The 13,290-nt window shown below is 35.8% G+C and overlaps 1 protein-coding gene across 1 annotated transcript in view; it reads right to left on the bottom strand.

The window, feature by feature from the left end:
• The window catches only part of LOC107730910 (shootin-1-like), an 18,775-nt gene extending 6,157 nt beyond the window's left edge, over positions 1 to 12,618 (bottom strand). Inside the window, exons 1-13 of the mRNA XM_016541866.1 lie at positions 12,553 to 12,618; positions 12,359 to 12,417; positions 10,736 to 10,796; positions 10,651 to 10,671; positions 8,394 to 8,477; positions 6,683 to 6,741; positions 5,220 to 5,382; positions 4,980 to 5,077; positions 4,667 to 4,748; positions 3,289 to 3,383; positions 2,895 to 3,041; positions 191 to 344; positions 1 to 85 (exon numbers count right to left, since the gene is read on the bottom strand). Coding sequence (XP_016397352.1) covers positions 1 to 85; positions 191 to 344; positions 2,895 to 3,041; positions 3,289 to 3,383; positions 4,667 to 4,748; positions 4,980 to 5,077; positions 5,220 to 5,382; positions 6,683 to 6,741; positions 8,394 to 8,477; positions 10,651 to 10,671; positions 10,736 to 10,796; positions 12,359 to 12,417; positions 12,553 to 12,583 — 1,139 coding nt within the window. The 5' untranslated portion in view covers positions 12,584 to 12,618. The remainder of the gene's footprint in view (positions 86 to 190; positions 345 to 2,894; positions 3,042 to 3,288; positions 3,384 to 4,666; positions 4,749 to 4,979; positions 5,078 to 5,219; positions 5,383 to 6,682; positions 6,742 to 8,393; positions 8,478 to 10,650; positions 10,672 to 10,735; positions 10,797 to 12,358; positions 12,418 to 12,552) is intronic.
• Positions 12,619 to 13,290: the final 672 nt, after the last annotated feature.

Here is a 13,290-nt window from a genome sequence, read left to right as displayed (position 1 = left end):
GGAGGAGGGGCCGGGGGAGGAGCAGTCCCAGGGGAGGGGCTTGATGCTGAAGCACAGCTCCTCCTCTCCTCCTGCAGCTCTTTAACTGTGACAAACAACAGAAGGATGCCGGGATGTTACTGCATGTGGGTCACTGCGGTTTGCGCCTCAATTATCTGGCCTTCAAATTTAAAGTCATCCTTAGTTTTACCTTTCTGTTCCAAAAGAGTGTTTCTCTTCTCTTCCTCCTGCAGTCGTCCCTCGGTCTCTTTTTTTTCTTCGTCTAATATCTCCAGTTGTCTTTGCAGTTGAACTAGCTGCTTACGCAAAGCACATTCGTCCAGTTCAGCCTCTAGAGCTTTTACCTGCAAACAAATGGGACATATGTTGAGTTCAAGTCGGAAAACGCATATTTATGAGTTAAACCATTAGGAAAATCAGGATTTTCTTTAAGCCCATAGTTTCTGAGTTGGGCACGTGTCAGTGAGAAAACATGTTGGAAGCAATGGATGCATCTTCTGTATTGATGGTAAATTTGTTAAAATGAAATTATTATTTTTTCATTTACAATAAATCTATCTATCTATCTATCTATCTATCTATCTATCTATCTGTCTGTCTGTCTGTCTGTCTGTCTGTCTGAGTTGCATGTACAAAAATACCACAGTACTGTACAGTACAATTACAATAGATTATATGATTTAATTTACAGCACCTTCATATATTTAATAAAAACACACTAGATGCACATTCTTTATTCATCATTTTTGTAGATGTAGAGATATAAACTTGCAATTCTGACATTATTTCTCACAATTCTGACATCTTTTCTCAAAATTGTGAGATATAAAGCTAGTTATAAAGTTATAAAGTCCAGTTATGAAGAAAAAAAATACTATTTTCTCACATTCATGAGGTTATCTCACACAAATGCAAGTTTATATCACGCGATTCTGAGAAAAAAGTCAGAATTATGAGACGTAAACTCGCAATTGTGAGAAAAAAAGTCAGAATTGTGAATTGTACCTTTTTTATTTTTAATTCAATGGTGGAAACAAGCTTCCATACTATATTGCTCCGACAATAATTTGAACACACCTGACTTCCCTACTCGCAAATATGAACTTCTCAGGAGGACTTGAACACACCAATATTCAAAAATAATTTAAAATGCCCGTAAATGGTTTCGTGATTTGTTTCTGTGGAAATCTGTCATTCTTTTAGATTGGATTGGTACAATGAACTCAAACGGAACTCAAACTGGGGCCAAATGTAAAACGTCCTTGACTTTGGTACAGAATTAGTCCATATTTACAGGCTGACTTGTAAACATGGCTTTGCTAACATAGCCTATTGATTTCGTGACGTCTGAAGTTAGGATCCATGCTCTTTGGATATGCATTGTGGGTCAGACTGTATATTGACTTATGACACGTCAGTCCTACTGATTCACAAACACTAAATCCAATTTGCCACCAAAAGCAGTACTAGAACTAGTGATGCTGCAATTTTGTCACTCCATGATTCCTTGCTCATCCAGTTTGCTCAGATTGCGGTGTCAGGTGTAATAAGTAGCTGATGATCTGGAAATGATTTATTTGCTGCCACAGCTTATTGATGACAGTCAGCTGCTGAATGAATCCCCAAATAATGACAGCTGTCAAGCCTCCGGATGTCTCCTCTGGTGCTTTGAGATTTGTGTTGGTTTAATATAGCTGTGGTTGTGTATCGCCCACATGCGTTTATCATTTAATGTGGTTTGAAAAGTATTACATGTCACTGCTGATGCTGCAAATGTAGAACAGAAGACCCACAGGAGACCCTAAGAAAAGTACTGGATTACCAACAAGACATTGTGGGGGAACTGAAGAATGAATGAATGTGGTCTGACACATTCTCAGCCTCACTCCATCACTGTGAAGGAAACACCTGAATCAGCTGTTTGAAATGCCAACTTCACTGCATGCATGGATATGGGTTGCCATATGCTACAATTCAATACTATTTTGTCTAAAACACTAGGGGCCAGATTTACTAATCAACGTGAGAGCACAATCCCATAAATGTGCAGATGGGAGTGGAAAGTTCTGCCCAACACAATCTACCAAGAGCAGTGCAAATTAGCAACTATCACAGTCATGTCAAGCGCGAAATGGGTTAAAATATGCTTTTTTGGGGCATTAATGGCACAAATACCAGAAGATTGTCTATTGCAAACCTTAGTAAATCACTTTTCATGATTTATTTAAATACTCTGCTCCCATAAATTGTGCGTCTGAAAGAGAAACTCCTACAAATGAAATACATGTGCAATAAAGTCAGCAGCGAAAATAACTGTGTCCACACATCTCAGCGCTAATTTATCACTGAATGTGTTTAGTAAATCCTGCCAGCAGTTTTTTAATGCCAAAAAATGGTTTGTGCTGGTGCAAGCTGTTAGTAAATCTGTCCCTACAAACTAAAACCAGTCATTTAAATGTGTGAATTTGGCATTGCATTATAATTTACAGTATGAAAAGTGTTCATTTTGAGATTTGCCGAAGATTACATTTATTGAAGGTTATTACATTATTAGAACACTTTTAGGTAAGTCAGATGAATGCACAGCACTATTTAGCGCCTGATTAAACTGGATTGTGTGTGGCTATTGAATAAGACAAAACCGGTTATTGAGTTCTAAAGAAATAACGAATATTAGAGGATTAATATTTATGAAAGTCTATGAAAAGCTCTAGCTGACAGTGTTAAAAGCAATGAAAAGGGGTTTAGTCAATTTAATTCTGCTGTCTAATCCTATCATGCAATCCATGATTAGGCTTATTGTGTTCGTGCAAATATGGCTGAACTTTCACAAAATTTTTTTTCTGAAATTAGCTAATAAAACTGAAAACCTATACTCCAGAAGTTTCACCTACCTTCTCTTGGTGCTGTATTCTCTCTTCTTCTAATGTTTTAGTCACACTGGCCACATCTTCCAAAGCTTTGATCAGCTGAATGCTGGGATCTCCCTGCTGCAGCAGAATCATGCTCTGTCTGTTTGCTTCTTTCTGCTTCACCATCATCTACAGGAGAAAATGAACATTAGGAAACGACTTCCAATTTCAGATGATTTTGCTTCTTCAGCTATTAACATACTACTGTGATGCAAGCAATCGTGGACAATTCATACTCATCAGTCAATAAATACATTTATCTTGTCTTTTGGTTGGATTTTGAGGTCACCAGGTCACAGTTTGTCAGAGCGGGGACTGAAGTTGGCCTGTCACCCGTGTATTGATACAGTGAATACAGACATGTTTTATCCAGTACCTCGTGTGCATAGGTCTCTGCTTTCTGCCTGAGGCTCTGCTCCAAATCCAGCTGCTCCTTCATGTTTTCATACTCATGAGTGGCCATCATTGACACTGAAGAGATAAACAATGACACCTGATTCATTCTACTAAAGCAATAGACCTGGTCAATCCCTAGACTTTTTGGGTTATAATACAAAAACGTATCATAACAGAAAGTATTACAGGCATAGATTATTCTAGGGGCAGCATGGATGGTAATTTACTGATTCCACTTTTACATGAATGATTCTTTTACTAAGCGAAGAATAATTGGATCTAACTATATACTTAACAATTACACAAAATAAAAAGTAATGCTTTATGGAAAAATACACTACTGAAGAAATAAAGAAATACTTTTAAAAATAAATAAATACTTTTATTTAGCAAGGATGCATTAAATTGGTCAAAACAGTGACAGTAAAGATATTTATAATGTTACAAGTTTTCTCTTTCAAATAAATGCTGTTCTTTTGAACTTCCTATTCATCAAAGAATCCTGAAAAAAATGTATCATATTTTCACAAAAATATTAAGCCTCACAGCTGTTTTTAACATTGATAATAATAGGAAATATTTCTTGAGCAGCAAATCAGCATATTAGAATGATTTCTGAAGGATCATGTGACACTGAAAATTCAGCTTTGATCACAGGAATAAATTACGTTTGAAAATATATTAAGAAAGAAAAAAGAAACAGCTATTTAAAATTAACTTACTGCATTTTTTATTAAATAAATCTAGCCTTGGTGAGCATAAAATACTTCTCTCCCAAAAAAAAATAAAAAAATTAATAAAAATAAAAAATAAAATATTACCGACCCCAAACTTTTGAATGGTTCACATATTTTAGTCTTTTAGACATTTTCATTAAAAAGAGCCAGCTCATAATAGAAATTGGTTGTATTGTCTCTACTGCCATGACATTCCTTGTATATAAAACAAAAACTCTCAGTTCCAAGCTCTAAATAACAATGTGACTTCACACATTATATATATATATACATTTATGTGTTCAGAATAAGTTCAGCATAAGCCAGTGCAGCATTTGAGCAATGCAGTTTCCAATACTCCAGTCAGAGTAATAACACAAATGAGCAAAGAGGGAGCTGGGAGGATGACAAAACAAAGTGCATCACCCCCAGCTGGAGAAGAGGGACTTCCTGTGGTGAATCTTTTACAGATAATTTGATCGGGGACTCTGACGGTAGTGAGTGGGCTGGTGGGGAACATTAATCTTCTTGGAAGACACATGCACAGATGCACTGCAGGCCATTTGAGATGATGTCAAGCTCATGCATTTGAATACAAGCGAGGAAATGAAGCGGCTCTGTGTTCATAACGTCCATACTCACCCCTGTTGAACCTTTTAATGGTCTTGCTTTGCTGCTCAATGGTTTTATAAAGCTCCTTCATCTCGGCCTGCTCCTTTTCAGTCTGTAAATGAACATGAGACACATGTTTCAGCTAAGAAACTCAATTAGACATTGTTACTCCGATATCCTTTTAGGATCAGCAGTAGCGCAAAGCTTCATTTCAAGCTCATTTATTATTCATGAGCAGGTTAAAATATTGCAAGCACTTTGCATTCCAAGCCCCCATTCACTGCCATCAAGCCCGACTGAGCTTGATTTGCGTAAAAAGTTCAAAAGTTGCTTTGCTACTCACAAGTGCTGTCAATTCCTCTATCTGCCTCTGCTGATTTTGAAGCTGACAAGTCAATTGCTTTTTCTCCTCCAGCAAAGAACTCACGGTTTCTTGGAGATCTGTGGAAAAATCTGAATTTGCAATGGACGTACCCTTGATATAATATGATGACAGATTACTTGGCAAAGGAAATTGTGCACAGGCCTATTTATATTTTGTCAAACTGCACCCCATTTGTTTGAGATACACTATGGTATTTACCTTTGACCTGCTGCTTATACTGTGAAAAAGGATCAGAGCCAGGTTCTCGCGTGTCAGTCTCTTCTTCTTGGGAAATGCAGTCCGAAATACTGGGCAGCAGCTCGTCCAGACACGGCCGTGAGGACAGGCTCAAATACGTCAGCTTCCTGTTCTCACAATTCAACTAAAAGTGGTCAAAACAAAATTATTAACACCATAAATTAGTGACATTTGAAGTTTGACCATTTTTGAAGTTTGGCATTGTTTTAACAGTAAAAGACTGTAAAAAATAATACAACAAAAACCTGTTATGCACCAAGAGCTTGTAACACTCCAAAGAGAAAGGAAAAAATGAAATCGCATCATATGACCCCTTTAACAGTAAATCCCCTTATTTCATACAGAGAAAAAAACAGATCTAATGGGACATTTCATGTAATTATACAAGCAAAATATAAAATATATATATAGATATAAAAAGTATATAAAATATAAAAAAAACAGTGAAAAAAGTACAGTAATATAATTTAGAGTGAGAAACACATAAATTGATATTCCCAGAATTCTCTGTGACAGCTCACATTTGATGGGTTATCATTTAAATAACTATGTTTTTAAAACAGTAAAAAAACAGAATTTGTTATATTAACATCTGTTAATTAAATGTTTTTTACTGTAAATTGAATTCTGTAAAACTTAAAATGTTGCTACCATGTTTTTCACAGCCATTTTACATAATTTTTATGTTGTTGTTGTTGTTGTTGTTTTTACAATGAGGCATATAAAAAAAAAATGTTTTGAAAGATTCATTCATGAATCAGATTAATCTGAATCTCAAGTTCAAATTCACAGCCAAATTCACTGCAAAAGATTTCCTTTTGAGTTCAACACTTTTAACAACGTCGACAGATTTCTTTTCATGCTTATATTGCTTTTTAGTTCAAATATATGAAAAGCTGAAAGATGTCAACAAACAGAAATAAATTGATAAAATCATTAAGGTTTTTGGTTACACTTTATCATAGGGTTCCATTTGTTAGCTGTATTTAATGCATTAACTAACAATGAGCAATAGATTTTTTACATTAATCTTGTATTTTTTAATCTTTGTTAACCGTCTCTCCGTATGCAGTCACAGCAAAGTACATCAATGGCCTGCCCCGGAGCCCTTTCCCAGAATAAATATCCCTCATGTTCTTTTCATGTGGTAACATACTGTACATTGTGAGAATGGAAAGCAGGGCGTAGTCAATGCATGACCTCACATTGACCTCTTATTCAGGGGGTGATCATGAACTGATTCTGATATCACATCATTTTAGTACAGGTTTGACACTATACAGAAAAAAGCAAACATGCAAATTTGATGTGCAAAAAACGTGATCAATAAAAATCAGAGATCAAACTGTTAAAACAGCTTACAGGGTAGCATATAATACTTATAAATACTATAATACTATTTAAATTCAGCAGGTTTAAGCCACTTTTTTCTCCCTTTCCAGGTAAATACGCAGGATGGGCAGCAGTGCTGCAGTGCGCAGATCTGCAGAGCCAATGAGAGAATAACCTGACAGTTTAAAGTGAAGTTCACATCTCTCAACAGCTACCAGAACTCTTGCTTAAAACCGAAATCCAAAAGAGAATTCGGTAATGCAAATGTCCATAAGAGAAATGCATATCAGAAATCATCCAAATATGCACTCCATCGATTTTTTTAGCTCACTGATCCATCACAGCCACTGACCCAATATAATATAATGCTTGCTACTGTCTACAAGCATACTGTGCATCATGTAATCAAATGTATATAAGAATAGTAGACTTTTTTTTTATTAATATGAGGACATGAAAAACAGACAGGGGTGTAACAATATATTGTGTCACAATACAAAAATGCAACAATAATATTTATTGTGGATAGAGAAAACATGTATTGTCTAAGTTCGCCCAAAATAAAAGTTTAGACAGATTTAATTTGGCATCAAATATGGTAAACCCAGAAGATCACACTTTCTGTTTATTAATTTAATATGAATAAACTAAAAATAAAACGCATTATTTAATAAAATATAGTATTTTAAACTATTTTGAACTATGTATATGTGTAACATAATTCTGTATTTTTAGCTGAACAGATACATATTTCTATTCAATACCACTGAAAAGGACTAAGCCCTGATTTCTGAGGTAATACCAAATCATTTTAATCTTTATCACAGGTCTTAAAAGTAATCATAAAAAACACTATTTTGGCTTTGTTTGAAGTATTGTGAGATCACTAACTTGTATTGAACTGATACGTGACATCAGTGTATTGTTACTCCCCTAAAAACAAATGTATAATACTTTGTTTTAAACCAAAATCACATCACTGAACACTGCGGAAACTGCTTGAAATTACTGTATAATATTAAAATACTGTATAAATATCTGGTCTTTGCCTACAATAAAAGCAAAACAACCTCAATCTAAGCCCATCTGGGTCATTCACTGATTCTGCATCTGCCAATGATTCAGGGTGTGTGAGTTTGCACGTGCCGCCTCTAAAAATAAAGCAGCACAATAACAGGCGTGGGGCTCTGTCTTTCCCTTGCAGATCAGTCCAAACTCATCTGCTCAACTCATTTGGCTTCTAATGACTGACCGAGAGAGCACTGCTGCTGGGCTTTCTTCTGTGAGCAGATTCTAGGTCAGCAAGTCCAGCACGCTTAATGCTGCATGAGCAAAATAAGGCTCTGCGGAGTCAGTCGAACAGAGGCGAAAGCCTAAAGAAATGCAGCAGCATCCTTTCCAGACTGCTTCAAACAAGCATTTGTCTGCCACTTTAACACAACGTTAGGCTGGCATTAGTCTAAAGCGCTTCCGTCCCAATTTTGATCACAGCGATTAAACTCTTTTAATAAATCTCAACAGTTAAGGTTTAATCACCAAGCAATTTTGGTTTCAACTCCAGCACTAATTGTGCCTGCGCTTGCAACCCGTAATCTACTCCAAACCCAGGACAGGATGTGTAGACTACATTAAAATGCAAGCAGCATTCATTTTATGTAAATATTAAGATTTTGCTCCTTTCACACACAAACCGTGAGATGTAAAGCGTAAAGGTAAATAAGCTGAGTAATGGGGCTGATAGCTTAACACACGGTCTTTGTTTTAATTTGCATAAGTACCGAGGGTATTCTTAATGAAGCTTGCTCAGGCGTCCCAAAGAGGAGGTGCGAGACAGCTGCTTTCCCAGACGCAGATCCAGAACCTCCCAGATACTCGACAGCAGTTCCCCTGCAGCAGCCAATCATTAAATAGAACACAGACCAATCGCATGCACCCAGCACAAGACTATTGTCCTGTATGACAGCAACTAGGCCAAACTACTGTGACATTTGCTGTGTCATGTTAGCCACAGCAAGAATGTGTGCCATTTAGTAAGGTTGAGGTTATAAAATAAATGCACTGCCATTTCATTGCATGAAAAAATGTACCAGGGTTGTACAAAAATTGACCGTAACTCACAAGGTAATTGTGAAAATGTCATGCATTTTGCTTTTCGAGCCATTCATACTGAATATATTTTCACTAAATCATATTCAGGGTGACTTGCATTTCAGAAATGATAAGAGAGTGCATGAGGGGTTTGGCATGAACTACAATGGAAGGTTGAAAAGCGGGTGCCTATTCATTTTCTACTGATAAATAATTAATAATTGGTGATTTTTAATAATTAATGATATAACGAGACTGGTCTATGTTGCCTCCCTAGGGAATATCTGACAATTCCAGCACAACAATAAAAAGGGCAGCAAGCATATCCAAAAAGCAGAACAGTCGAAAATAAAACTGGATTCATCACAATATCCACTTTTGCTTAATAATATTGTGAACTAATATTCAAAATATCCAACTAATTTACCAAACGGGTTTCCAGGCACAATTATATCCTGAAATCAACACACATTAATAAAGTGTATAAAGACAATATCCACAATTGTATGTATATAGCATGCTAATTACATATATATATATATATGTGTGTGTGTGTGTGTAAATATAAATATTGACAACTATTCCTCTGAGAAATATCAAATACATAATATTATTAGGAACTGTACATCCATGCTATCCAAAAGAATTAAAAATATGCTTTTTTTAGTATTCTCTACATATATAACTAGGTACATAGAGTTGAATATCCATTCAAAAACATTAACAATACTCCACAATGCCTCACATATTCACTACATAAACATGAGTACAAACATTCAAAAACCCTGTTAAATGAAACCCTATTTTTAAGCTTGCAGAGAAGAATTGGCTTTTTCTCACCTGAGAACAATTTCCAGATTCTGTTCCTAAAGCTGGCAGCCGCTAGAGTGTTGTCAGAGTGCTAACAAATTAGTTAGTAGCTGAGGCTGGGTTTCCTTACATGTCACAAAATGCAATGGAAGCAGGTAAGGTCGCATCTCCGCGGTTGGCTCCTAGTAGCCATGGAGACTTGAATAACCGCTAACACCTACAATAATGGATCATTCAGAAGAGCCCCCAGGTAATGTCATGATGATATGGGTGAGGGCGCGGGGATCGGAGATGAGATAAGACAACGCCGAGCGTCAAGTTAGTGGGAAGAGCCAAGTGAGATCATCTTCACCTCCTACTCTGAGTGAAAAGGTGATATATGGAGTTCATTGAGGTCAGATTTGTTGGACACCAGCATAATCACAAATAATAAATAATACATTAATTGAGCAAACTTTTTCGAATTATGTGGTTAAAGTGTAATGTAATGTAAGACTTTTGGGCTGGCTTGGTAGGTGCATTCAAGTCCTCCTGGAAAATGTGTATTTATGAGTTGGGAAGTTGTAATTACAATGTCAGGCGTATTCAAATCACTTGGTCAGAGCAATTCAGCAAGATTTTTTCTACAAAAAGATGAATAAAGAATGTGAACCAGTGTGTTTTTGTTTTTTATGTTTTTATCCAATTTATAAAGGTGCTGTAAATTGAATCGTTATATTCTCTCGTAATTGTATAATACTATTGTATTTTGTAGATGCAACTTAGATTTTCCACAAATTTATTATCAATACAGATTGGGCATCCATTGCATGTAAACTCTGGGCTTAAAGAAACTTCAGAGTTTCCCACTTGTAATTTCGGCTTTGTGGTGTCGTTAATGCGATCTTTCTGACTTGACTTGAACGCACCAAAAGAGCTTGCTATGGTTAAGTGGGTTGCTATGAAAAAAATGCTGTTTAGAATGGTCTTAATTTATGAGTAATGATTTGTGGTCCAGATTGAGCCGGGAACTGGACCGCGGGGTGCTAATTGTTGACCTCTGGTCTATGCAGAAGATCAGAAAATGAATTTGCTGTAGTACCATTAATGACATTCAAATGATTATAGACCACACATATAAACAGAATCTACTCTGTGTTGCACATTGCAATATTTTTCTTACCTTTTTGAATGACACACAAGCCTGACAAACAGAAATAAGAAACAGCAGATGACTTCACATTCTTTAGCAACAGTTTTGATCTTACCCCGTTTAATGTGTTTGAGTTGCCTTTCAGCCTCATCTCTCTCTGCAGTGAGTCTCTGGCACTAAAAACGAGAACAGGTGATGACATATTGAGAAAATGATATATAAGTAATGACAAATTAAATAATTTGAGAGCACAGCAGTTGTTAAAACAACTCCAAAAAAGTTTGGAGTTAGCAAGATTTTTTTTTTTTTCAAGGAAATTAATACTTTTTTTCAGCATGGATGCATTAAATTGATCAAAAGTGACAGTAAAGACATTTATAATGTTACACAAAATGCCTATTTTAAATAAATGCTGTTCTTTTGAACTTTCTATTCATTAAAGAATCTTGAATAAAAATGTATCACATCTTCCACAAAAAAAAAAAAGCAGCACAACTGTTTTCACAATTAATAATAATAAGAAATGTTTCTTGAGCTGCAAATCAGCATATTAGATGATTTCTGAAGGATCATGTGACACTGAAGACTGGAGTAATGATGCTGAAAATTCAGCTGCGCATTAATAAAGAAATAAATTACATTATAAAAAATATTCAAATAGAAAATATTATTATTTATTAAATATATATATATATTATATAAATTATTTTATAACTATTATATAATATTTCACAATTTTTACTGTATTTTTGATCAAATAAATGCAGCTTTATAAGCATAATTGACTTGAAAAACATGAAAAAAAAAATTTTTGACCACAAACTTTTGAACGGAAGTGTACATATTAAAAATATATATATACTGAAAATCACATAGCGTTATATTTAACACAGTAATATTTCATAACAGTATTCATCCTGCAAATAAACATAGTGACCGCTGACTACTGAACCACACTGTAGATGTGAGGGTATGTATGCAGATACTGTATGTTCTTGCTAGCTAATTCTGGTTATCAATCTGTAATTATGGATCTTCTTCTTGCCTTAAATGAATACACTTGTCTTATTTCCAAAACCGAAATGAAATGATACTTTCACGTTTTCTCAGTGACAGTAACAGTGATGCAATCCTCGTGAGAACCTCTAGGCACCTTTCAGAAAAGGCCAGTTCTCTGAAGAACTAACAAAACCAATTATTCTTTCTCCTTTCTATAAATTGCAAACATATGCAAACGTGTTGCCCTGCCATTATACAAAAAATGTGATCCACTGAATCTTATGTCACGGTTATCCTTCCATTAATTTGTTTAATGCAGTTAATTTGTAAAGTTTAATCTAATAATTGGAAATATTAATATGAATGAAACCACAACAGAAATATGAATATGCATGAACAACAAGAGGAGGAATTGAAAGGTGTAACATGCAACCACATATAATAATGTGTGCCAAGGTAAACTGGTAAAAAACCAATAATAATGTAAGATCCTCATCTGCATGATCTGCTTAAACTCTTACGAGACATACAAAAGATGCTCAGACACTGTCACGTGAAAAGGGTGTCAACCCTGGAATGAATAAAAAAGCCGGTTAACTCACACAGCCACAGCCTGATCTCCGATTTCCCCTTTTCTCACTACTCTGAGATTCATTTATGCTCATGAATAGAGAATGTTATAATAATTAGATGTGAAGGCAGTAAAGATGTATTCTTTCATGCATGCATCTTCTCTCACCTCCTTGGTCTCCTCCCGAGCCTCTCCCTCTTCATCTCCACCGGCCTCCATCTCATTCACTGCATAAATCAACAGAATCACTCAAACAAATGCACGAAACATTTAAACAATCATCTCACGTGCTGCTTTCCTCAGTAAAACCGTTGCCATTCAAAACATGCCAGCTCTATTGTTATACTGAAAATGTTCAGTACCACAGCCGGCAGACAGCGGAGTCGCATCCATCTCTCCCTCCTCACAGCACACTCAGCCAGTCAGTGTACCACCCCGGGTGTCTACTATGGCGAAGGCTTGACTCATGAATATTAAGAGACTTGCGTGACGTTTGCCAAATCGACCTACTTGATTTGTTGAAAGGCGGCCGAATTGGTTCCTGAATATTAATTAAGGTCACGTGTACGAGAGGGAGTACTCCGCGAGAGGGAGCCAAACTCCGCTTAAAAAGCGACTGAGGCTATTTGGATGGAAGTCAACGCAGGAGACGCTTTAAATAAACGACTTTTGAGTGGAAACAAATAGTGATATAATAAATTGAGGGCCTTGCTGCTAGTTTTACATGTTTGGTATGACATATTTATTTTAGAAAGAACTATATAAGTGATTTCACCTTCATTTTTTTCTCTAAAACGACTTTGATGAATTCCCGGTGAGGAGCTACATTAGCTACTCATAATCAGTGTTGGGGGTAACGCATTACAAGTAACGCGAGTTACGTAATCAGATAAGTAACTAGTAAAGTAAAGCATTACTTTTAAATTTACAAGAGAATATCTGAGTTACTTTTTCAAATAAGTAACGCAAGTTACTTTTTTTTTCCAATTTATTGATTGACAGCTCTGGTGTCGCCATGGTGACAGAAATCAGAAGATGTCACTGTAGTTCTAAAATAAATATGAATATGCATTAATTCATCTCACTCACACAAAAAAAAA

This window comes from Sinocyclocheilus rhinocerous, unplaced genomic scaffold (genome assembly GCF_001515625.1).
Source record: "Sinocyclocheilus rhinocerous isolate Xijiao unplaced genomic scaffold, SAMN03320098_v1.1 scaffold2114, whole genome shotgun sequence".
In the NCBI taxonomy this organism is placed as follows: Eukaryota; Metazoa; Chordata; class Actinopteri; order Cypriniformes; family Cyprinidae; genus Sinocyclocheilus; species Sinocyclocheilus rhinocerous.
This window is presented reverse-complemented; position numbering and strand designations above follow the sequence as displayed.